This window comes from Lagopus muta, chromosome 15, assembly GCF_023343835.1.
Source record: "Lagopus muta isolate bLagMut1 chromosome 15, bLagMut1 primary, whole genome shotgun sequence".
Taxonomy (NCBI): domain Eukaryota; kingdom Metazoa; phylum Chordata; class Aves; order Galliformes; family Phasianidae; genus Lagopus; species Lagopus muta.
Window position 1 is genome coordinate 7,889,898 of NC_064447.1, and position 26,305 is coordinate 7,916,202.

Here is a 26,305-nt window from a genome sequence, read left to right on the forward strand (position 1 = left end):
GTGAGGGAGCACAGTCCGCTTTATTCCGTTACAGAGAACTGCCGCGTATGCACACAACTACTCTTCTTAACAATTGAGTGTTCTCTGCGCAGCTCTCCAGCTCCTAAGCAGCAGTCACCTTATCCACAGATCACACCAGCCTCTGAGCAGAGCTGGATGCGTGCTGTGCGTTATTTATTCATTCCTTTCACTGAAGTCTGATAAGAAACCTCTCGGTTTAGCATTCAGGTGAAGTAACACGTTCTGAATACTGCCCAATACCTTTTGTACAACACCTCAGAGCAGTGCTCTGAGGCTGTTTTGTATTTACACTGCCTCTTAGCACGCTTGATTAAAGAAAATAACAAAGCTGAGAACGGAGATACAATCTGTAAACCTTGGCTCCACAGCAGTCTCAAATTGCTCTCATCAGTGTTTTCAGAAACTTGCCGGCTGGTGTCAGTAGATGGCACTGACATTCCATTGTTCCCTTTGCTTTAGGGCAGAAATTGAGGAAGTCAAGAATATCCACAAGAGTTAAATCATCATAGTGTCACGATACACAGTCAACTTGCTTGACATTCTGTATCAAACTGCTGTTTACCACGCAAGTTCTTTCGCACAGCGTCACTCTAAATCCCTGCATCACCATGCAGACGTTCAGCATTCGTTGACCCGTTAAGCACAGTTGTCTCTGCAGTCGCCCATTTGTGATTTACATGTTCAACACTGGTGTTTTCAGCTGTGACATTCAGTTAAAGACAGAAGTTATTACCACATTTAAGCACAAATATTCCTGTCACAGAATTCATTGAATAATTTTGAAATAAGTCAGCTTGAGTAAGCCACGAGTTCTTTTGATAAGAGTTCTAATCTGCAATAATTAAATGAGCTACCACACAGGCTGGCAGAAATACTGCATGAGTTAAACAGGTAAAACATGTGAATAACACATTTTACAAAGATTTTCCTAGAAGAAGTCTACAAGTTAAAAGAAACTTCCTCAAAACAGGAAGAAGTTAGCTATGTCGCTCAGAAGCTTGTTGGTTTCTTGAGGTGCCAATTCTTAGCATGCAAGCTATACATATATTCAGGGAAATATATGTATATATTCAGACAAACAGCTCGTGTAATAATGAGCATGATGGATTAGAAGGAATGCAGGAAAAAAAAAAAGGCTGAAATTAATCCAGATAAACTTTGCTACTTCATAGCCAGCATCCAACAGCCATTCTTTCTCAGAACTGTATGAGACACTTATCTAACAGAAATCAGAGGGGAAGAGGTGACTAAGGAAGAATGAAAGCAATTCAAACAGATACAGAAAACATTTCAAGTGCTCCTGAAGAAGCCCTTGTGGCTGATTATTCACAAAGCAAGGTTATATAAAATATGCTTATGAGCTATGGGTGCTTTAACACAGATTTTCTTTGTCACATCAAGTACTGGGGACAAACTTTAATTATGATAACAGCAGTTTTTTTTTTTTTTTCTTAAACAAAGCTCAAATGTCATGTAATCAAGAGACTTCCTGGGAGCAAAAGAAGTCTCCTGTGTGCAGGAATCGAGACCTGCACGCATGATTACTTAATTCATGTAGCCAAAAACAATACATATAATGTATATATATCTAATAGTATACTCATTCTAAATAGAAAATAGTGGGAAAAAATGACAAAAAAAAAAACTCACCAGAACTTCCTTTGTATGCAATATTGTGCTGACTTAACAAATCCTTAAGGACTTTTATTTCTTCGGAAAGTTTCTTGTATTCCTAAGAAAGGAAAACACAGAAAGGTGCTCTCACTCTCCAAAGATATATAACAACGTGGAGATTATGTTATGAATCATACAGTAAAAAGGTGGCAATTTAATTTCACATTCTAAATATTATACTCTCTACCTTATTGCACATATCCACTGTTTCAAACTGCAGACTTGTTTTCGTATTCTGTTTCTCAGCTTCCTTTTCTTCTGTTGCTTTCAAAAGTCCTGCTTCCTCAAAAATCTCTTTCAGTATTTTTTTGTATCCCTACAAAAGATTCTAAGGTTATTGTAATATTATTGTAATATATTACAAATATATTGTAATATATATTAAGGTTATTGTATTATTAGGTAGGTATCTACCTAATACTCATCTCCCTGTACCTTGCCCTAGTTCCCCAAGCTTCACTGTAAAAAAAAATTAAAAAATAAAAAATGACAATTAACTGTTGATATATAAACAATCACAGAGCACAGGAAGTGCTATTTGCCAATGGCAAAATAAATGCATCTGTTCCAAGAGGAAAAACTACAGAAGCCAATCAGACAACAAATAGAGTTCATAAACATTAACAAACCTGCTCAGTTATTAGTTGATCATACAGAGACTGCTCTGCTTCATCCCATTTCCTTTGCAGTGCTTCAGTCAGAGTTGGATAAACTGAAAAATGAAAGGCAAACTGTGTCTTCTATTAATTAAAGGTTTTTCTGGTAGCAGACATGCAGCTTTCAAGAGTTGGCTTTAAACTTCAATTCCAATTCACTGGCTTAATGTTTCTGGAGAATGCCACCAACCAAATTTATCTCATTTCCGACTAGCAGGTCCCACATTTCTTTGTCAGAAGTATTTTTTTTAATGTATATAAATGAACAGATATTGTAGGGCTGATTCCTACGGCTAGTCCAAGAAAACAGCAAATATCAGTCAATGGTTCTCTATTAGCAACGACTATTTAGTTGAGAAAGATGTATCTGCTATAATGACTGGTATTTAAATACACTTAGCATTATGTATTACATGTAATTCTCTTTGAAATCAACTTACAAACTTAAAAGACCTAAAAACATGCTCTGAAATTGGTGTAACAAGCCTTCTTATTACATCAATAATCTAGGTTCTTCATGCAGAAATGGCTTCCTAAATCTTACCCAAAAGAGAGTGGGGATGGCACACAAGAGGAGTCTCGAATGTGAGGGAGTAGACACAAGTACTTGGCTCAGATACATAAGCCAATTTATTGCTCTTTCCACAAACAAGATGGACCTAAACATCAGTAAAAACAAAGGTGAATGAAACACCTCCACATAAGCAGGTGACAATCAATTTCCTGTCTTCTAAGGCTAACAGAGGAATTTCTATGCAGACTTGTCTCAAAGCTTCCACTGCCTTCACCAACTGAAAGGAAATCATAGCTAACACATCTTAGAAATTGAGTTACTTTCTCAAACACATGAAAATGCCTTCCTGTAAAGGGAAACGATCCCCATCTACCATTTTCCTCTGGTCTCCCAAGCAGTACAGATCTGGAAAGAATGAGAATAAACTGGAGGGTAAATAGGACACCCCGTAGAACCTCCTCCAACAAAAGCAGAATTCATTTAGAAAATCTTAGTTCTGACTGTGGTGCTAGATGTCAGGCTCCTCTTTTTACTGTTACAGAGAACAAAAGTCACTATAAAAGTGTTCTTTTAGATCTTTAGACTTTTGGCACCAGTCCGTTCAAAACGAAATGCCAGTGAAAGATCTGAATAACAATATTTAAAGTCACACAAGAACAGTAACTCCTTCTGTAGTCCTAATGGGAAATAAACATGTTTACAAGGCACCTCAATCACAGCAAAGAACATTTTAACCTTGGCTAAGACATTCTGCCTCTTAGCTCTACCCACTCTATCCAATCACAGATACCTCTCTCAAATATTGTGTTGTCAATCATCACTGTAATATCTAAGGACCTTCCACAAGAAATTGAGCCCGTTTCAAACTCTACAGTTTGATAGTAGAGTCAAGACAGTCCTCTACGTCACCAGGAAATACGAGGCTTAAATGAAATGTGAGGATTAATTAACTGTATCCTTGTAATTGTACAACACACTGAAATGGAAAGTGGAAAAGAAAAACTTCGATGAATGAAATGAGCAGGACTTGCACAAATCGCGTGCTGCACATTGAACAAGTCTCAAAGATCCTTCTAGCTGAACGGTTTTTTGGCACAAAGTCTTTGAAAGTGAAAAGGAACATTTTAAATGCTTGACAAAACAGGAATTTTTACTTTTTTCTTCAAATTGCACTCAGACCACAGTCTGTTTCTCGTTAGTTGGTTTCTCTGGCAGAAGCCATTCTATTGCCATTTATTTTATTCCTTCCTTAATTCTCCCTGCATGCTTTCTGAACCTGGCTTGCGTAGCTTCTTGGCACACTGTTGTTAACTGCCTAATTCTGTTCCTTCCTTTTTGCTGGATGTTCTTAAGCACAACAGACAGCAGTTTGAATCAAAAAGATTTTTTTAATTTATTTTTCCTGACACAAACTATAAAGCACTGCATGTCTCCAGCAGTGGTGATGATACCAGAGTTTTACACTCGATCATGGAAAAATAAAAAAGAGAGTTAAAAGTCTCCAACAAGAGTACCTAAGTAAACTCAGTATGTAATATCAGAATAAAATTCTGACTAATTCCATCCACTCACCAACCTGCCACAGAAATCCATCTTTGTTTTATATTATACCTTAAATCATGAACTCTTCAAGGTTGGAATGTTTCAGCTTGTAGAGTGACAAAATTGTCTGCAGTCAACATGCCTAGATTAGCATAATGTAGGTATTTTGTTATTATACCTTTGTCTGTCTGCTCTTGGTTTCACATGAGTCTCCTTCCCTCATCCACATTCCAACAAACGTGTTGTTGTCAATTTCCCATTCGTGCCAGATTCTAGAAAAACAAAACCTCACTTTATGTTTCTGATAAGGAAAACGGAAATTCAGGAAGAAATGTAGGAATAGCCTTATATTGTGTTAAAATTAATTGCATATGCCTCATTTGCCTTGCTTCATTATTTCCATTTCTTATAGCCAAGACCTTACAAACCCTGGAATTTGTTACCCAAGCTGCTACGCAGGCCATACCAACACTACTTTGAGAGCAGTTTTGAATCACCTTTCGGTTTGCAAAGTATTTGTGCTTACAAGCCTTGTTTAAGGTCAACAGAATAGTTCACAGATCAGTCCTGCAACAAACACATCATGCTATCTTAGCACTGAGTGCAACTCTGTTTGCCTGTAGGACTTTTAGTGCTGGCGAAACAGCTACAATTGGTCTCTACACTGCTAGTCATAAGCTCAGTGATTTGATGCACACTTTTCATCTCATGCTGGTTTACTGACTGCTGTGCACAGAGGTACATTTTGGCACTCAGAGAAGTTGCTGATGCCCCATCTGAGGAACTGACACAACAAAGAGAAAACTGTTAACATGAAACTTCTGTTAATATAAGCATGAATTACACACTGCTGGATTTCTCACACGAATGTATCAGCCTTTCAACTCAGCACAGGTTATTAACAATCCAGCTAAAAACAGGACATTCTTTTTTATCTAAAAAATAATAAAAAAAATACCTAAGCATTTCAAGATGATTTACTTCTATGCACAGCACCTGCAGTCCTACAGTGTTCTGATAGAAGAAACAATTTTAAAACTGCCTTCTTTTTGAAAATCTATAAAACAGTCTATTAACAACACAGATAAAACATAAGAGGTCTAAAAGCCTCACCCTAAAATCCCACTGTATGCATTCCATCGAAAAGTCTGCTCATGCTGAGTGACATTATGGAAAGGACAGAACTCGTACTTATATCTTTGGGAGAAAAGGGAAAAAGAATAAATATTTCAGGTGGGAATTAAGAACTGGTTTGTTCCTAATAGAAATATATGATCAAATATCCAAAGTTGTTACTCACGTGGATTCCACAAAACTGAAACACTTGCCAGCAAGCCTAAAGAGATGCACAGGGCCTAAAACCACAAAACATCATCAAGGAAGAATAATGCTTTGGGTTAAATTCCAGCAAGTTATTGTGGTGACAAAACTGTACAGAATAGGACAAATTCTTATGCTGTGCATAAAGAAATCTGTGTTTTCCATCTGAATTACCCTAAGTACCCTCTACTGCTATATTGGTTTACTTCACAAGCTTTAACATATTTTACCTTCAACACTCAGTGAAAGATTTTAGCCTCTCCCTACAGCAGAAACAAGAAGCCTGTATACAAAGAAATATCTGGACAGCAGATCCATGAAAGGTAACGCAGACATTACCTAAATAACAAAAACTGAAGCCAGTAGAACTACTGACAGCTGTCTCCATTCTCAGTCATCTGAACTCCTCACCCACAGAGCCCTTCTGCTCAGAACAGTGACCGATATTGAGGTCCCACTGAGATTCTCAAACTGGTCATTCCTCATCACGGTTGGCTCTCACAATCTGATCTGAGTAATGTTCAGCAGCATAAACCTGCCAAACAGCTCAGCAGTAACAACGCTCCTGTAGAACTGCTGCCAAAGTGATTCAGTACAGGTAAGTTGTCATTCAAAAAAAAGGCCCAAAGTTCTGAAATCCGTGTTTACAGGAATTATTTCAAAGTCACTTGTTTAAGCTAATTTTACAAGGAACAATAAAATATTTCTGTGGGAAGCGCAAGAGAATGGACTACAAAAGCAGATAAAGTAAAAGCATCTTGGATTCCAACCCTACAACTACCAGGACAGGACTCTGTCTAATTCTTACCTAGGATCTACAAAAGTGTTCCTAGAAGCGAAGATCAGAACACCAGAATCTTGCCCCAGAATGCCCTAAGCACTGGGATATAGGCAGGTTCTCCTTCCCATTTTCATTTTCATGACCTTATGATCTTGCACCTGCTCTACAGTCAACACTGCTATCACAGTCTCGGCCAGAAGGTTGGCATCTCTACAAAATGTGATCTGTGTCTCAACAAGGAGGATCCTCTCCCTACTTAACAACAAAATTGGATTTTCATGTATCTGAGGAATGCCTTACACTCACATGTCTGTTTCCTGAATACATGTTCTAGAAGTGTAATTACAGTTACTATTACACTGACTGTCCTGTGAATTAAAAAGTGCCAGTTTTCCATGGCAGTGAAATAACTGTGCAAGGGAAGGCTCCGCACCACAGATTGCAGTTTCCAAAATTACTCCCAATTTTAGACTACATTTAAGTTCCCATATCCAGAAAAAGAAGTATTTTATTGCATTGCTAACTTTCTTCCTGATCCCTTTGGCATCTTTCAGTTCAGCATTCTCCCTATTATTAATTCCATTTCTAATTCCTTCCCTTCACACACTGTATATACAGAATATATGCATTTGATTTGGTTTCACAAAACATCCCACAAGTAAGTAAAACCCCATTTGGTGTCACCATACCAAAATCCCTTTGGTGAACTTGAACTTTTAAGGAGGCTTAGGTTTGTGCTTATGGTTAGGAGGCAAATGTTAAAAACATAATCAATTTCCTGTTATTTCCTATTACTTAGTCTTTGTGCTCAGTGTATGTTGACTCACTTTCTCCCACAGAATCTAGAAAATACTAAATTCCTGTTTGTTTTGCTAGTGTTGGATTTATACTGCAGCTTTGAGCCTCTGTGACTTGTTCCAAGACTTGCCTTAGAAATTATTTAAACCAACAAGTATTAAAAACTCAAATCAGATGCCAGGATGGCTTTTATGTGACAATCTCAAGGATACCGAGCAATTGTTTCAAGCAAAAAAAGATCTTTATTAATAAAGATCAGAAGTTCTGTGACTGGCTCAAACAATACAGAAAAAAAACATAAGGAGAGCACCATGACTGAAGCAGTCTAAACAACAGTGGGTCCTGGAACACCCAGAATTTAAGCTATTCTTCAGAATTTACAAAAAATATTTGGCCCTGTCTATTTCCCATGATGGCCACAAAATGACAAATAAAATTAGTATTTGCCTGCACGTATCTGAAGGAGATTGTACTACAAACAATTGTCAGAAAATGATGAAAGCTGTACAAAAAGGTAATGCTTACACATACCTGATATTGGTGAAGGGGGCATCTTTGGCTGCAGTCGATTAGTTTGAGGCAAGAAGGGGTTATTCAACCTTTAGAAAGAACAAAAGTTAAAGACCGAGTTATGCTCCTAGTTGTTACCACCCCCTCCGCTATCAGAGAATGGCTTAAGTTGGAGAAGAACTTAAGATCATCTGGTTCCAACTTCCTGCTGTGGGCTGGCTGCCCCACATCAGATCAGGTTGCCCACGACCCCATCCAGCCTGGCCTTGAGCACTGCCAGGGATGGGGCATCTACAGTTCTCTGGGCAACCAGTGCCAGGGCCTCACCACTCTCTGAATAAGAAGTTGTTCCTTACATCTAACCTAAATCTCTCCTCTTTTAGTTTAAAGCCACTCCTCTGTGTCCTATCACAATCAGACCATGTAAAAAGCTGGTCCCCCTGACCCCCTCCTGCTTGTAAGCTCCATTCAAGTACTGGAAGGCCCCCATTAGGTCTCCCCGCAGCCCTGTCTTCTCCAAGCTAAACAAGCCCAACTCTTTCACCCTGTCATCAGAGGTGCTCCAGCCCGCTGATCACCTCTGGACCAACTCCAAAACTCCACATCTTTCCCGTGCTGGAGGCCCCAGGTCTGGACGTGGTACTGCAGGTGGGGCCTCACGAAGGCAGAGCAGAGAAGGACAACTCCACTCCTCTGCCTGCTGCCACTCCTGTTGACGCAAGCCTTACTTTCCTTCCATCAGGATCCTTAACTCCTTCCTCGCGGGCTTGCCTGAGCAGCCCCAGACTTACAGCCACGGGCAGCGGGCCCACAGCAGCACCGCCCCAGCTGGGGCAGTCAGTCTCGCCCCGCTCCAGAGGAACGACCGGGCTGCGGCGCAGGGAGCGGCACAACTCGAGGCCGCCCGGTGCGGACGGGCCGCGGACACGACGAGCACCAGCCACCTACCCGAACGTGTTCGGTTCCTCCACGATCTTCATCTTGCCCGCCGATGCGAGGAGACCTGCCGAGCAGAGAACAGTTAGCGGACGGGTGGAGGAGGGGAGGGACAAACCAGCAGCGCTCACACGCTCACCCAACGCAGCGCCCACAGACGCCACCAGCAGCAGCCGGGCGGCCGCCATTACCACTTCCGCCGGAAGCGGAAGTGCGCGCCGGGGCCATCGGGGCCGCTCCGCCCGAGCGCGGGGCCATGAAGCGTGGGGCCATGAGGCGCGGCGCTCCGAGGCGCGGCAAGCGCGTGCCGCCGTCCGCCGGTGCCTCAGCCTCGCGGTGCGACCCTCACAGCCTCGACGCCTTCGCTGCGGAAACAGAGGCCGCGCTGAGAGGTGTGGGAAGCGCTCCGCGGAGCCTGACAGAAGCGAGGCGCTCCCCTCTAATGCGTGCCTGCTGTTTTCAGCTTGTTTGGAGGGAGAGCGGGGCGCCGAGGAGTGCGGCCCGGAGGCGAAGATTCCGTGTCCTCTTGCCATGTGGGAGCTCGGACACTGCGATCCTAAGAGATGCACCGGGAGGAAACTGGCCCGAAAAGGGCTGCTCCGAAACCTGCGCCTCAGCCAGAGGTTCCCCGGCGTCGTTCTCAGCCCTCTGGCCGCCGTCTGCGTCTCTCCAGCCGACAGGTAGGCGATGCGGTGCGACGTCTGCGCGCCTCGTGTCAGCTGGGGGAGAGCGTTTTAATCATCGATTGCGGCCGAAACTGTTTGCTGCAGAGTAAACGTTGACCTTCCTGCTGCGCTGTGTTCTATTGATATGTGAACGTGAGCTATTTTATTAAAATTCGGTAAAGATTTTTACACATCTGGGGTTAGGTGAGAAAAGTGTCTGTGGATTCCTAAGGAGAGCTCCAAGTGTGTGCTGCGTGCAGAGTGACGGCCTGGAGCTGCTCTCCTCCGGGAGATGCTGCCTGGGCTGTGAGGCTGTGGCAGTACAAGCCGTTAACCACAGCGCTTTGTGGAGAAGCACAGAAGCTTCTTCAGATGTGGCTGCAGAACTTTTACAAAGATGTATTCATTCAGAGAAAAGATTCTTTTTCAGAAGCTGGCAAAGAGCTTAAGTCTGACCTTTGTTGTTAAGCATGAATATGTAACTTCTAACTACGCTTCTGTCATGCTTTTAATCCTTCAGTTTTTCATTTTCAGTTTTTAACTTTTCTTACCACCTACAGTTTCTATAGAAAACCATGTTACTATACTGTACCTCTCTGTTTTGGATCACTGTAAAACAAACTTCTTGATTGACAAAGGGGGCATTCAGGTTTGTCACAGGTATTACGAGGCAATTGAAATTCTCACAGATGTTTCTCTTTTCAGGCACATCATTGCTCAGAATGGAATTGCAGTTATAGATTGCTCGTGGGCTAAATTAGAAGAAACGCCCTTTAAGAAAATGAGAGGAGGTCATCTAAGGCTGCTGCCTTACTTGGTGGCTGCAAATCCTATCAACTACGGCCGGCCGTGCAAGCTGTCTTGTGTGGAAGCTTTCGCTGCAGCTTTTTGCATTGTTGGTAGGCTGCAGTGTGTCTGATAGAAAATGTTACCAGCAGTTCTGACATTTTTAATATAATGACGAGATGGTTTTTGACAGAATAAACTGTAATGCTGACCTGTTTGGTCCTGAATTTAGAATGAAGTTGTATAGTTCTCTTCCAGGTGCTTCTGTCTGGTAGCCATCAGTTATCACTAGGCTGGGGTTCATGTCCAGGACACAGGATCTGATGATCCAAGTTTTCTCAGCATGGCATGTAACCAAAAACCACCAGAGAAAAGATGGTGAATCCTTGTGCACCTCTGTCCTTGTGACAGGTAGCAGCTGGCTGTTGTGTTCTGTTATTGCTCTTCTGGTTAAGAGCAGTAAAAACAAACTGTCCCCTCAAGTTGTTTTCCAAACTCATCACAGAAGCTGCTTGACAATCAAACAGGCATCCTCCAGTGTACTGCTGGCAAACCTTACTTTCTGAAGATATGTGCAACTGCTCTTCCACTGGAGGACTGCAGGATCTACAGCCTGCATCATTAACTGTACGAAATATTTTCATGTAATACTGGAAGACTGCACTTTTCCTCAATTTGATTAGCTGTTCAAGTTAAGGTGAAATAATTTGAAGAAATCTGAATCCCTAAACAATAATAAAAAAAAAAAAAGCTGGTGTACACCTCAGTGCTGTAGTGATAGGGAGAGAGGTGCTGAGCTTAGAAACCTGTGAGCTGGCTGATATCTCCTACTGAAGACCAGTGATCCTCTGTTTTCTGTTGAAGGATTTCCAGACCTAGCCACCATTCTTCTAAGGAAATTTAAATGGGGGAAGACATTTATTGAGCTGAACAAAAATCTCTTGGAAAAATATGCAGCTTGTCAGTGCCATGAAGAAGTGCTAGGTGTTGAAAAGGACTTTCTAGCTAGTGTCAAAGAAATAAAAGAAGAAGAAATAGGTAAGGAAGAATTCCCAACCACCACCCACCCTCTAACTAGTCTCCTTTTTTTTCTTTAATCTCATGAAATATGATGTAGAATAACTTAATAAGACAGTAACAATGAATTGTAAGTTGTTGGCTTCTGACCTCTTGTAACCAAATGAGTCACGAGTTAAGCTTTTCATAAAGCTGAACCAGGTTTCATATGCCTTGCCTGCCAGTAATGTTCTCAAAAATAAATGAAGTCAGACCATCTAAATGTATCTCTTCTTTTTCCAGATCCATTTGATATTGACTCAGGAAAGGAATTTTGTAACCCCAATAGGCCAATCAATTCTTCAAGGTAATGAAACTTAATTTTTTTTTCTTATTAGAAGTTTGTTGTGCTTTTATAATCCTGAAAAATATTTCCAGAATAACACAAAGTAATGAAGAATCAGAGGAGGACAGTGTGAGCACTTCAGATGATACCAGTGAGAGCAGCAGTGAGAACAGTCCAGAAGATGATGATCCTGGCAAGTTTTTTCAAGAACAGCCAATAATAAATCAACTACCTGAGAAGGGGAAAGAAAACCACACCAAAACCACATCAACAGCCTGAAGGAGTTCTACGCTGCCTTGTGCAAATAAACTTTCTTGTTAACAATGTAGCCTTTCCACCTGTAACTGTGGGGTGCTCAGCAAGTGTCTTGTTCGTGAGACCTCTCATCTTAGGCTGCAGGTAGGTTTGTAGGTCTATTGATGCATGTACAGGTTTTTAAGATAGGCCTTCCATAAAGAATTATTTAAAGGTCCAAAGCTTCATTATGTAAATAAAAAACATTGTAGTTGATGTTTCTGGTGATTTATATAGGGATTATTTTCACTTGTACACTGCAGCAAACAATTCCTGAGTATATTTTACCTGGAAAACACACATACAGAGCCTCTGACTTGTGGAGGCTTGACCCTGCCCCATACATTTCATCTCCACCCAGTTTAGGGTAAATGAAATGCCTCAGCTTAAAAGAAAACAAGAATTCTTTTAAAATCTCACTCTGTTTTCTCAGTGTAGACCCGATTTGCTCAGGTACAGGCAGTCCAAAGCAATGGACACTGTTTTAACATTTCATGTTCATGATTTTACCACAAAATCTCAGCTGGTTCAACAGTGTATCTGCCTGTATTTGCATTACTGAAGTGTTCCTCCACAAAGTCACAAACATACATGATCCCTTCAAGATTTGAGAAAGACTTCCCCATATGGTTGCCTTTTTCATAGCAAGAGAGGAGCTGTTACTGAGTGTATTTTTCTTCCTTCACCTTTTAGCAGATACTCTCAAGTTTCACCCAGCTGCTCCCAACTGGTTTCAAATTTTAAACAAGCCTCCACCAACCCTTCAGCAGAATTGGATATAAAGGCAATCTGTAATGTTACTTTGTACAGACAGTGCTCAGATCCTGTAGGTCCCCTCACCTTCTTTGGAGGGTTCCAATTTTTCTTTGTGTTAGACTGTACTTGTATTATTCCATATTCAAGTGGTCATACCAGTGTGCAGGTGCCTTTGCATACTGTAAGCAGTTGGTCTGCAGCTAGTCATACAATTCTATAAACTGCTTAAGGAACTGATCAAATATAGAACAGCTGCAAGTGGTCACCACTAGGGCTCAGAGACAGACCACCCTTATGGCAGGGACAGGGAAAATGAAGGAAGGCAGCAGCTGAGAAGCATAGCATCACAGCTCTTAAAAACTGACTTGTGTTCAGAGCTGCTTCAACAGCAGTCTTTGAGTAATTTTAATGAAGATGATGAAACAAAGCCCTTTATATAAACAGTTTATTTACTCTAAACAGCAACACAGACAATGCCATATAAACACAAAGGAAGTGATGCAGAATAAGGATGCTGGCTGACTTTGGATCTCAGAGGCTCTTAAGCAATAACAACCTAGTTTCTGAAAGATAGAAAAACAAATTCAGGGAGGGAAGGGGGTGGAGGGCATGATTTTTATTTTTCCATACAGCCAGCTAAAGGCTAAATATAGTTCTAACATTTTAAAGCATGCCTGCATCAGATAGCAAAGTAACTAGAGATACTAGTGAATTTATAGAAGTATAAAAGTTTATAATTTTACAGCAGTTGAAATACTGACATCAATATTAAAATAAAAGCAAGTTTTACATAACAATCAAAAATACAAAAGACTGAAGGAAGAGACCCTGTATGAAAAAACTGGGGGCAATTCAGCAAATTTAGAACTGTATACAAGTGGCGAATATGGAAAATGGCACACATACAACCCCCTCCCCTAAGTGGATATTAATTGTACATAGCAACATTAGATTTTGCAAAAGTTTTGTAAACAAGTTCTTGCCAAACCAATCCCTTCCTTTTTAAGATGCTGCATGACAGATGCTTATGATGGTGCAAACTTCTTGGCTTGTGCTCGAACCCTCTTTTCGTATTCCACTCTGTTTTGGCTGAATAGAAGAAAAAGGGCAATTAAAGCTTGAGAAATCAGACCACGTTGTACAATTCTCTCTCCTATTTCTAGCTCTTAATTCTCCCAACTCAGTACCCAAACAAACGACTGCCTTTCATAGCAGACTGCACAACTACAGGAGAGGAGGAAGTAGCTCAGCACAGCAGAAGTGCTGCAGTTACAGAAAAACTGTGCAAAGGCAGTCCCAAAAATGAGAACAAGTCCAAGGATTCTTACTTGGTTGATGAAGTTGACAACTTGACTAAAAGACAAACTGAGGAAGATGCAAATGCAGTGCGGTTAAACTACGTCTAATTACAGATGCAATCAATTTTGCCCTGCTGAGCTGCTTTTAACAATTACTCATTGAGCAGTAACAAGTGTGTCCTGATGTACAGCTGTAGAAATAAATTAACCCAGCTGAAATACTATGCAAGTCCAAAAGACATGAAAAGGATAAGTCAGAGACTATACATTTCTGTATCTGTGATCGGCAAAACATGCCTCCGAGTTCATTTCCAATAAGGTTCTTCTCCCCCCCAGGCAGAGTTGTAGACTTGAAACAAAAAAGCTTTTTTTTAAATAAAAATTTGGTCTACATTTATTTCATCACAGTTCAGCAGAAGCAGATCTTACTTTTGGGGAGTGGCTCATAGACAAACAGGTTCAGAAACAGTGCTTGACTATTATGTGGGAAGCCTTAGCACTAATACAAATAGTAGCTTGTGTGTAACCCCTCTGATCTCTCTCCCCCATCTTTTTCTCCCTCCCTCTAAAAACAAAGGGGGTTTAAAGCTCATACACACTAAAGCTCATCTTTACTTCCTATGAAGTACTGCATCCTTGAAACAGTATTAATTAGTACAAACCAGTCATTGAGGTACAAATTAACAGCCTACCTTTTCAGCCTGTGCAGTAACACAGGAACAAGACCAGCAGACTGTTTTTGCATGAATGTATGAGGGAAGGTATAAAATGGGTCACAGGCTATATTTGTTTTCAGAGAATTATTCTATTCCTGCTCCACAATTCCTCAGACTATTTTTTCTTTTCCAAGAGGAAAAAAGGAGGGGTCTGCCTTGTCATTACTTGCTCCCTAAGGCACTGCCTACAACCATCCTCCATTTGAATGCCCTAACCCAGTCTTCAGAGATCCTTAAAAAAATAACCTTAAGTCTATAAATAAGATACAGACACACTATCCATCCCTATGCTTCCTTCTCACTAGGGTCCTGTAAGACATTCCTGACGTGGCATTTTAATGAGACTTTGCATACAAGCTATTTTTCTGACTTGGGATGCTCCTGAAGACTCGTTCTGTCCAATTCTACATTTCTATTTTGGTTGTTATTTCAGTGGCTGTCAGTGCCAAAAACGTTCATGGGGTATGCTGCTTCCTTAAGAATTATGGGTCAGTCATCCATTTCTAATGGTAGGAAAATTTTAAGATTAAGCTTAAGAAAGTGTGGGGGTTTTTGGTTCAAATTTTAATTTTACTAAAGCTACAAGCTTTCTGTGCTTTTAAAAACAATTTTGAACATCAGTTTTCAAAAAACATACAATCCTTCTAGCAACCACAGCAGCTCTTCAACCCTCAGGCACAAGCACTTATGGGTACACATTACTGGACAGAACTGAATTACTCCTGTATTTATCAGTGGAACTTGTCAACTAATCCACTCTCTTCCTTCTCACTGTCAGTGTTCTCATGAAATCATTACCCTTGGTCACTACTCCTCAGTTAGCTTTTAGGGCAAAGGAATCTGTATTGGACTGCGAATTGTGGTTCAACTGAATGCATCTTCATGCTTTCTGTTGTCACATTGTTCCATTAGCCTATAAATGCTGAAGATATTGCTTAACTTGAGTTCAGCACAAGCTAGGCATCTCCACAGGACATAGCCATGAAGGCAGAAAAGCTCCCTGGATCATTTTCAAAACCATCTGCACGTAACACTATCAGCAACAGACAGGTGTAGGCAACACGGCAGCTCTCATGCTGATCCACATACTTACCAGTAAATTGTGTACGCCTCTGCTTGAGCTGGGTCTTGAATATTTGGTTCATTTAGAAGTTCTTGTATTCCTAACAAGATCTGTGGTAGAAGGTACAGAAGTAACATAGGCATGGATATCACTAAGTTAGGAAGAAACATGCAACTAAAGGAAAAAAATAATGAAAATCACTACATTCACACCCAAAATCCCAACCATAGAAACACACCATGAACATTTTACATTCATGTAAGATGAATAGGCAAAGCAAGAAAGAAGGATAATTTTATGCATATGTACAACTAATGACCTGTTTAATTGTGATTGCTGGCCTCCAGTCCTTATCCTCCTCTAAGATGGAGAGACACACTGTGCCTGAAGGATACACGTTTGGGTGGAATAATGGTGGTTCAAATTTACCTGAGGGGGGAAAAGAAAAAAGTTACTTGCATACAAAGCCAAGGCTAATATGTAACAGATTGTTTAGACCATCCATGTAGAACAAACTGACCAGTGAGAGAGAGATGCACACACTTCTCTCTGCACCGCTGTTCCCCACCTAACCTGCCTCAGGCACCAAATAGGAGATCTCACAGCTATTGTTACAGCACTGAACTTTGGCTTGGCCTGTACCAAAAGCAGGAAGCCTGCCCTGTCTGTGTTATCACTGCAGGCCATTTCACAGCATCACTGACCAGTAACGTGCTGGTTTAGGAACAGAAACTGTCAAAAAGGTTCGCAGTAGCTACACAGTAACTTTTTAAATCAATCCTATACTTAGATCCTGTACACTGATCTATAAAGATACTGCCTGTCACTTTTTATTTTCCTCTCACTGTACTGTATTGAACATCCCACACCAACTACACCAAGTTTCTGCTGTTCAGTTTCACTTCGTGTATAACCAGCATGAATTCAACAAAAGGAAACAAGCCTAATCCATGGGACTGATTGAAAAGGTTGGTTATACAACTTTCCTACTGGCAGACTATATTCTAGCAGTTCTTTATAAGCCTTAATTCCTACAGCTATCATCTTGATGCATGTAGAGAACACTTGTTTAATGGCACATGAAAAGTCTATATTACTGCAGTTTTCTAATCCATTTTCACGTTACAATCATGTTGTGCTTATCAGCTGCTCAGTGAAGTATGGTGGGAAAGCAGAAGCTGCATTAGGAGTCTCACCAGCCACACATCTTAGCTTAAGCACATAAGCTGGAGTTTTAGAAGATTCCACAAGTAAAACAAGTATTTTTTGTAATCCCAGGTACAATAAATAAAACTTCCACATTTAGAATGGACAGATGAAAAGGCAAAAGTTGATGGAACTAGACTTTTTTTTTTTACTGTGAGTTCTCCACATAGAAGACTAACTTTACAGCAAGAAAAAGCCCAAAGACTTAAACTAATCATGCCTACCTATTAGTACCTCTAATTTAGAGTGCTGATGAAATAGTGAATACTGCAAGTGGTGCTTCTGACAGACTTTGAGGAAATCTAAATAGCAGTAACTCTTCTCCTTCTAGTTTTGCTAGCATTGAGCACTTGGCTCAGTTCATCTCAATACTCCAAATGCCAAGTATGGGGTAGGGAAAAAAACTTTCAGTAGAAAAAAAAACTCATAAACCTACAACAATCTGTACAACCTCATGGACTATTAAATACTGTTCTACTGTATGTATGGCGTGGTTTTTTTGTGTCATTTTTCTTACATTTTGGGGGTGAAGAAGGGTAGTCATCCTTGAAAAGCATCCGTAGTTTAAATAAGCCTCCTTCCCATGGTGTCTACAAAAGAAGTTAAGGTTGTGTTTTGATTACAACAAGTCAAACTTGGGAAAAGAAAACAAGAACAACATTTCCCCAGACAAAGCACAAGACATTTTTTCTACACCACTGGAAAAGAGCTGCTCTATGCTGCAGCACGCTACCTGCAATGAGACAAGTTATCCTACTGATGTCTTGTTTTTAGATCAGCTCATTGTATTTTTTTTTCCACTTTACTACAGCTTCCAGGTATTGCCAAGTCATCGACAGATTTGACACAAACACTGGTAATTCCAGATACAAGTACACTCATAGTATATAAGAAACAAATAAGAAGTCTTCCAGTCCTTTACTACCTTGGTTGCTCTTTGTGCTGTGCTATATTTTTGTATTTATATGTGATCTCAGAACTGCACACCATACTCAAGGTGAGGCCACACCAATGCTAAATATAAAGGCAGAATTACCTCTGAGCAGTTGGCTACGCTGCACTTAATGCACTCAAAATGCAGTTTGCTGCTAGGGCACTGCTGCTCACGTTGAGCATGGTGCTCACCAGCATCTCCTGCTCCCTGTCTGCTGAGCGTGTCTCCAAACACTTGGCTCCCAGTCTGTGCCAATGCCCAGCACTACTCCAGCATTTACCTTCACTGAACTTGCTAATGACAATGACCCAATGCTCTAGTCCTATCCAGATCCCTTTTCAAGGCCCTCTCAGCCCTCCACAGAGTCAACCTGCCAAAGATGCATTCCACTCTTGTATTCAGATCACTGATAAAAAACACTGAATAGAACCAGCCTTGGACTGGAGCCCTGAGGAATGCTACTAGTGACCAGCTACCAGCCAGATACAGCCCTCCGAGCTCTACTTTTGAGCCAGTTCATCACTTAGAATAGCAAGAACCTGTTTATGTCACAGTAGTATAAGCTGTCCATAAAGTACAGTATTAAAGGCCTTATGAAAATACAGACAGATTACATGAATCACCCACCAAGCAGGTGACCTTATCAGAGAAGACCACATTACTAAGGCAGGCCTTTTTCTTGATGAACCCACACTGCCTATGCCTGCTAACAGCTGCTTTAAAAAAAAAAAGAAAAAAAACAAAAAACAAAAAACTTTCCAGTAGCCCCTGGAATAATTTTCTTGGTAACTTTTCCAAACAAGATCAGACTAACAGGTCTGCAGTTTCCTGGATTTTCTCAGAGGAACAACATCACTTGTAACTACAATTTTTCCATCTGGTTGACAAGAAAGCACTTTGGTGGTTTCAATCACTGTACTGCAACAGGGGAAAGAGCTGCAGTACAGCGTGCCTCCAAACAGGAGCACAATATGCAGCAACTACTTTTTGCTGGCAGAGACAAACAAGGCACACTGCTTCTTGCTGAAGAGACTACATTGATTAAAAACAACTGTTTTTGTTAGATTCCTATCAGGAACTACATGAATGTAATCAGTCTTTTCCTAGGATGAAGCACTTTCTAGGAGGAAAGACGTTGGCTGGAGGAGTTTTTAGGTATTTAAAGGTGACATCTTGCTAAGGTACAACTGCTTACTGTGAGGATAACCTTGTTTGAGTAAGACACAGGGGATAAGTTTGTCCTTATGCTGTGTTAAATCACGTCAGGTACTTTAAAAAATAAAGTGTGCGTTTTTGAGAGTCTAACAAAAGTAGGTTATCTGTTATACAGACAGCTATCAAATAATTGAATTAAGTTGGATCCTCAGCAGCAAGTTTACGTTCATCATTAATCTACCTGTGGTAACAGTATGGAACCTGCAGGTTTTGCCCACAGCATTCTCTGAATGTAGCACAAGAGCTGTTAAGGGGACTTAGGCAAGATGCCAAGAAGAGGTATTAGAAGAGGCAAAGCAACAGTCATCCTGCACCCGACACCAAGGATGGGAGTTTTTCATTCTCTTGCAAGTAATTAATAGAATTATCTCAAAGACACAAATGCATCTGCTGAATTCACAAGTAATGTATCCAAATAACTTGGGAAATGAAACAAATCAGAAAGGTAAGTAACACCAGCACTGTATGAATCAAAAAGCTTTGTGCATTAACGACTGCCTCCATGCATTAAGTTTGCATTTGTCCTCCCAACCAGAAGCTGACCACCCTGACTGAAATAAGGGCAAAGATTAATTTCTGTAAAGACCAGAACTCTTAAATTTATTTTCAGGAGAAGTACAAATGAAATCAGGTAAAAAAAAACCCCTCTGTTAGATGATCACATTATTTCCATAACACAAACAGGCAGAACTCCACAGAATTGAAAGCAGTCAGATTTCAAGTTAACACTACAGAATTATTTTCCATGAAATTCAAAAGATTAAGATTAGTGCTACAGCACAGCACCTCGTAGGACTGAGGAGTGTCACTAGTTGGTGGACAAAAAAGCCCACAGCAACATGTTACTGGTAGTTAACCACCAGAAGTAACTGAATAGTATAAGTGTTCAAACTTGACAGTTTAAACCAGTGTTTAGCAAGCAGACAAACCACAATCATTGCTGATATTAAGCAGAGGAGCATCTCAACTTGCCCCATGCAGGATCCTTCCACGCTTCTCTGAAGAAACATTTCTTAACGTGATCAGTGCCAAAAGCTGAACAACAACACGGTGAGTTTTGTCCAGGGGCACAATCCAAATATTTACATTAAACCATGCAACTCATACTCTCACAGTTCTCAGCATAATACACAATCACAGTTACGTTACTTTCCAGCACAAGTGAAGTGTTAGCACAACAGAACGCCTTACCCCCTTCTTTCCTGGAATAGCACATTCCCAGTTCATTAGATTCATTGTGCCATCTGGATTTTTTGTAGGTACTGCTACAAATCCCTGCATTAAGGCAAATCAAAAACAAAAGGTGAGTATTTCAGAAGATATGCTTAGAATGCGCCATGCCACATCTAATTCATTCAGTTATTTCTTTGTGCAAAACACAGTTTTAAGCAGTTTCTTATTTAAAAATTAATTACTGTAACACATCAGGCAAAGAGAATCATAACATGAACGCAACTGTACAAGTCAGGAAGTTAACAGTGCTCACATATACTTACAAATGGATGATCTTTTCTCCAGGCTTTTCTCTCCTGTGCAAGTCTACTTAGAGCTATGCCAGACATATTCAGATTCCCTCTAAAACAAAAATAGTTGCTTTTAGTACTTGCTTTAGTACTTATTATGTAAGTAGCATTATGTTCTCCATATAAGAGCTTTGATCACTCAAGAAGTCTTTTGGCCTTCCATCTCTACTGTAGTCACAACATGTTTTTGCACACTGCAGATGTTAAGACCAGGAATAACGTCATCAAGTTACCCCACACCAGCTACCTCTCAGGTACTGGACCTGACCTAGTCAGGCCCACATGTATTTCTGTGTATTTCATATTTAAACCACATTGTCAAAATAATTTTTCAAGTATCTTGGTAGCAGTAACAGTATCACTGATAGGAAAAAGGGCTCAGATTTCCTACTTGTGTGACTGACAAAGGCATACCTAGATCTCTGTGATATCATGGAAGGTATGGCTTGCTCTGAAGGCAAACACCTGCACTACTCCCGTTTCTTGCAAACAGGAAAATTAGAAATGCCACTAACAGATCAAGTCTGTGCTAAAATCCAGGGTTCTACACAAAAGCAACACGGGCACAGGATTTAGCAAACTCAAATGTCATGTTGATAGAAAGGCTCTAGATAGCAGCAGGAACGAAAGACAGAAATTAACTGAGGAGTCAGTGAGCAGCTCACTCATTCCACAGGACAAGTCTTAAATGCCCATTTAAACTGCATAATCTTCCAGAATCCTCACTGTCTCAAGTAACAGCCAAGTTCAGCAACTCAGACATGCAGAGCACAGGTCACTACTACAGACAATGTGAGAACAGTTCCAGACATGATGCTCCAGTAGAGCAGCTCTCAGATCCAGGGGACGCTTCTCCACTCACCTGCAAGAGCAGTTACAGTGAGACCTTATTTTTCATGGTCAAACTGTACCTAAACTCATCCTTTCATCAGCCACGTGGTCAGAAACCTCCATTTATCTTTACTCCTCCTCCCCACTGCACTTCTACCCATTTTAAACAAGAACTAAAACTTGGTAGCTGTGGAGTTAAGAATAGTTGGCCTAACTACTTCATGCACCCACCAGCAGAGCAGTATCTTCCTCCTAAATAAGCTTACAGAATTAGTGCAAGAAATATTATCACTCCCTTAGAGCAAACATTTGCACCCTGATGAAGGATTATTAGTTAATACAGTGCAACTCTCGTATACATAAACTACCCGACCATATCAGCTCTAGCTCAAAAAAGCCCTTGTTTTAAAATCTCACTCTTGATTACTCGTGCACATCTGCCATCCACTCGGAAGATTAGAAGACATCAGGCTCTCCATTTACATATTCACACATCAGAAGTGCCCAAGCAGCACAGACACCTTAACTAAGAGTCTTTGCAAACACTTCTGCCCATCCCTCCCCTCCTCTCTCTTCTCCCTCCTTTTTCCCCCAGTCACATCAGCTTGCACACCCACGGTCAATCTTTCAACTTCCAGGTAGCAGCACAATCCCTGCTACAACGTAACTAGAATTAAAGCTTTTCAGAAGGCACCGTTAATGCTCTGTGCAGTAAACACGCACAAAAGAATCCTGTATTCATTCTAATGTTCCCAAAACAGGCATTGGTGTCCTGCTTATGTAAGAACACTTGCAGGACTTCACATCAGAACTGTAGGTAGCACTTCAGTTTTCAGTCAACTCACCAGCAAGAGAAGCAGAGCCTCCCATGAGAAACCAGAACAAAAACAAACTTTGCACCTCTCCTTCAACAAAATTATAAAGGGAGTAATTTTATTTCATGAGCCCTTTCTCCTACTAGAGATTTTAATGAACTAATGAGCATGTGGCAGAATTTCAGCTGTGCTTTTAGCACCTGGAGATCCACAACAACAACATTAACTCTGCAAAATCAATTTTTAAAAATTATTATAGCTTATAAACTTGTCAAATGTTAGACAGCAACTCAGATACCTCCTCTGGAGATGAACACATTGCCTTCCCTATAACTAACAGTCAGCTAGGCAGCATTTCCCTTGAGGTTCAATATACAGCATTATGTCCTACCAAACTACACCAACCAAATTCTCCCAGTGGAAAATAATTTCAGCAGCTCCATAACCTGCTGGCTTTTGCACTATGCCATGCCCTGGTAAATTAAAGACTTTGTCTGTTCTACAAGTAATTCTTTCAAATCTTGAGGCATTTGACTTAAGCACCAATTAGACCACATCCTTCTTTCCCTGGTGTATGTGCACACACCGTTACAACCAAAAACTCTTTTGCACCTCAAGACCTGAAATCCCTTGATGAGGTTCTGCAGACCACCTCCTTCTCAAACACAGCACTTTGGTTTTCCCAGTGCCTACATTTCATTCCCTGAGTTGAAATGCCAGTTTCTTGACTTCCCCCCCCTCTTCTACTATGGCACAAGAAATTAAGTGTGATTGCTTAATTTCACAGCAGGACACATTTCATAAAGAATTGGGAGGGAAGGAGGGAGAGAAAAAGCATGTAAAAATAGTTCAGAGATCTGTCATTGAGCAACCTAGTTAAATAGTTACAGGTAACATTAAGAGAGCTTCTGGCTCCTAAACCAAGTACTTCAAAAGTAGGGTTTGTGAGTGATAAAGAAAGCCTTCCTAGTCAGCATATACTAACTGAAGATTTCAGGCTAGTTAGCATTACTTCACACAAAGTAGAACCTGTGACTTTAAAGCTCAGTATTTATTTCAGTGGCTTCTTGCCCGAGTGGCAGAGCTGCTAAGAACTTCTGTGTCCAAATCTGAACAGTTTACTAATGAGTCAAACGTGATTAACCAGGATATCTTAAGAGACACCTGACCACGAGATAAGCCTTCGCATTTTCAGGTTAGCTCCCAGGTATGCATATTTTGTCTACTTAATATTTGCTATTCCAGTCCTCTGAATATTAGGGCCATGTAATGGAAATCCAGTGAATACTGACACTTGCCAGGGATTTAATAACAGTCACTTCAGGCACATCTAACCAGACTGAATACCTTGAAGAAGAAATGAGTTACATTACCTTATTTCATGTATTAGTAATTCTTAACTGATACTTTTAACCCACCCCAACTATGCTTAGTGTCTCTCTTTCAGGTTTGAACTTTTATTTTTTTTTATTACCTCAAGCAATAGTCAAACTTCAGCTCATTATTCAGTACTGTTGAACACAACTGGGACAGAACAGCTCAGCCACGTCTGAACTTGAACTAATGCTATATGTGCTCTCCCTCTTCTGCAAGACTGGTAACAAGGTCTGAAATAACTGCAACTGTCATCTTTGGGCAGTGCAGTAGATCGGCTGCCTGCACTGAGCAAGTGAACTGACCCTATCCAAAATTCCTTTTCATCCTACAAGAAATCCAGAATTGTGGGGGGCCAGTTTTCCTACAGCTTTTTGATCTCAAAGTTTCACTGCTCTCCAGATGACTCCAGGAGCTTGAAGAACAGCCAGCACAGAAGGACGTGGGACAGCAGGTTGCGAGTTCTACAGCTTGTAAGATACCTCAGTGCTTCCCACCAAGAACGTGACCCACATCAGGCAGCGCCTGGCAAAGCTCTTCAAACAGTTCCACGGGCTTTGGCTACCCTGGCAAGGGCAGACAAGCACCCAAAGCCTCTTGTCACTAACTGTTAGCAAGGCACAAGAGACCACTGAGACTGAAAGTCCACTTCAAAAACTGATCCCACTACTTAGGCGTCCCCTCAAAGTTAAATCAATCTAACAACAAATTGCCAACACATACAGCAATTCAGTGAAAGAAACTGGATCTCTTATTCAAACTTTCTCCCTGCTGGAGCTCCAGGCAGGATAAACAGAGGTTGAACACCTCTCTATGTATTCTGCTGTCAGAAATTACAAAGGAACAGGAAGGAATTAAGTACTTCATTAAACCTCAAGATATGCTCACTTTTTTTTTTTTTTTTAAATAAATAATTTTTCCCTTTTGGGATCTTGCCCAAAAAATCTGTAGTTTTTTTTTCTGCACTTTTTTTTTTTCCACATTTGTTTCAAATATCAAATCTGATTTCCTTTGCTTCCTTCACCTGAGAAATTGACTATAAGTGAACAGAATTAAGCCCCAACTTATTGTACAGAAGAGGTGCATCACCGGAAAGCGCATTAAGTTCTAAGCTGGAGAAAATGCATCCATCGTATCTCACCATACAAGCGGGAAAATTTGTCTTCCCATTCCATTTAGTTTTACTCCCTCCTGCACACACCGGCACCAGGAGGGAGCAATGGCCCATTTACCACAGCCAACTCACTAGAAAATTACCAGAAACTTCCAAGAGCGCTCCATGCCTCGCCTCTGCTGGCTGCGCTGGGACCAAACCCAACCCAAACTGCTACGCTATCCATAAAACAGACCCTGAACAGCACAGCACTCCTATGGCACACTAACCATCACGTCTGTGACTCTGACCCGTAAATAGTCTGTACATACACAGCGTGCTCCTTCAGTCTCCATTCATTCAAAAATAAGTAAATGAATAAAATCGTTAAGGCTTATTACTTCACGGATTGGAAGCAGACGCCGTAAGGATTTGTAAACCGGCGATACGCTTTCCTTCCCACACAGCCAGAGAAAGTCAAGGGATGAGGTACAACCGAAGCGCACCGCCTCCTAACAGGCGCACAAAGTCCGCTCCTGCCCGAGGCAGCGAAACAAGCGGCACAGGCGGTACCGGCCCGCACGGCCGCCGGAGTTCCGAGAGCGACGAAAGGAACGGCAGGGCGGCCCGGCCCAGGACCTCCGCCCGGAGCGGTGCAGCGCCGGCCCTGCCGCGGCCGTTTGTCTCGCGAGTCCGGCGGAGCGGCCGGGGCAGCGGCCGAGGCCCGCGCGCGGCGACCCGACGCCCGCCCGGCAGCCGGAGAATCGCTTCGCGGTGCGAGGAGCTCCGGGCGCGGGCCCGTTGGCGCACGCGGCTCGGCGGCCAACCGCGGCCCAAAGCGGCCGAGACCTTTGCGGGCTGGCGGGCCGCGGCGCAGGGGCAGAGCGCGGAGCCCTCCCGAGGCGGGCAGCGACACGCCGTCGGGCCCGGCCGCGCCGCCGGGAATCGCGGGGTCCGCGCACCGCCGCGCCGCGAGGCACCGGCCCGAACCCCGCCGTCACAGGGCCAGCTGCCGCCGCCCCGCCGCCCCAGGCCCCTCGCCCGGCCAGGCCTCACCGTGCTCGGCCGCGGCACCCGCGTGTGTCCCGGATTGAGGCAGAGGCGAATGACCCGGATGTTCCCGGCTCTGCTCCCCCCCCTTTGTCTCTGGTCCGGAGTTTCCCTCCCTCCTCTCTCTTCTTCTCTCCCCCTTCCCCCCCTCCCTCGGTGCGGAGCTCACTAACGCGGTGTGTCCCTCACTACGACCCGTCCGAGCCGCTGCGCCGGCGCGGTGCAGCCCAGCCCAGCCCGCGCACCGCCCGCCGCTCTTCACGCGTCGCCGTCAGCAGGACCTGCGGGCGTCCTCAACGGCGCCTGAGCGGGGAGCGCCACGGAGATCCCGGCAGAGCCCTCTCGAACCCTCTCACGTCCTCCTGCCCCTCTGGCCCTACGTTCCCCTATCGAAAAATGGAGTAAAGTTTTACCTCAGGCGCTGAGGCGGTCACCTGTGCCCTATAACCGTCCGGCCGGGCGCAGGAAGCCAAGCGGGTCCAGCCCACTGCGCCTGAGCCGCGAGGCACTCGAGCCCGGTAGGACCCGCCCACTGCGACCATTCGCGCCTCTGATTGGAGGATGGAGAGGCGGTCCTGGCGCTGCCTGTGCT

At 42.3% G+C, this 26,305-nt stretch overlaps 3 protein-coding genes across 7 annotated transcripts; 1 reads left to right on the forward strand and 2 right to left on the reverse strand.

Moving 5' to 3' along the window:
• Position 1: 1 nt before the first annotated feature.
• On the reverse strand, positions 2-8,969 carry GNPTG (N-acetylglucosamine-1-phosphate transferase subunit gamma). The gene is made up of 11 exons (XM_048962224.1): positions 8,892-8,969; positions 8,765-8,819; positions 7,838-7,905; positions 5,708-5,762; positions 5,521-5,604; positions 4,586-4,679; positions 2,896-3,010; positions 2,325-2,407; positions 1,883-2,011; positions 1,672-1,753; positions 2-721 (listed from the first exon to the last, which is right to left on the reverse strand). The coding sequence occupies exons 1-11, from the start codon at positions 8,938-8,940 to the stop codon at positions 612-614; spliced, it is 924 nt and encodes a 307-aa protein (XP_048818181.1). The 5' UTR covers positions 8,941-8,969; the 3' UTR covers positions 2-611.
• On the forward strand, positions 8,960-12,055 carry TSR3 (TSR3 ribosome maturation factor). Its single transcript, XM_048962223.1, has 6 exons — positions 8,960-9,144; positions 9,216-9,432; positions 10,123-10,316; positions 11,068-11,241; positions 11,503-11,566; positions 11,638-12,055. The coding sequence occupies exons 1-6, from the start codon at positions 9,009-9,011 to the stop codon at positions 11,822-11,824; spliced, it is 972 nt and encodes a 323-aa protein (XP_048818180.1). The 5' UTR covers positions 8,960-9,008; the 3' UTR covers positions 11,825-12,055.
• Positions 12,056-13,023: 968 nt separating this feature from the next.
• On the reverse strand, positions 13,024-26,242 carry UBE2I (ubiquitin conjugating enzyme E2 I). 5 transcript variants are annotated; one of them, XM_048962228.1, is made up of 7 exons: positions 26,127-26,242; positions 20,524-20,602; positions 20,219-20,302; positions 17,396-17,468; positions 15,992-16,101; positions 15,703-15,782; positions 13,024-13,684 (listed from the first exon to the last, which is right to left on the reverse strand). In XM_048962228.1, the coding sequence occupies exons 2-7, from the start codon at positions 20,587-20,589 to the stop codon at positions 13,621-13,623; spliced, it is 477 nt and encodes a 158-aa protein (XP_048818185.1). In that variant the 5' UTR covers positions 20,590-20,602; positions 26,127-26,242; the 3' UTR covers positions 13,024-13,620. The 5 variants fall into 5 exon arrangements, with proteins under 5 accessions (XP_048818185.1, XP_048818186.1, XP_048818187.1 ...); XM_048962229.1 differs by lacking the exon at positions 26,127-26,242 and adding an exon at positions 25,995-26,118; XM_048962230.1 differs by lacking the exon at positions 26,127-26,242 and adding an exon at positions 25,887-26,001.
• Between the last annotated feature and the right edge of the window lie 63 nt (positions 26,243-26,305).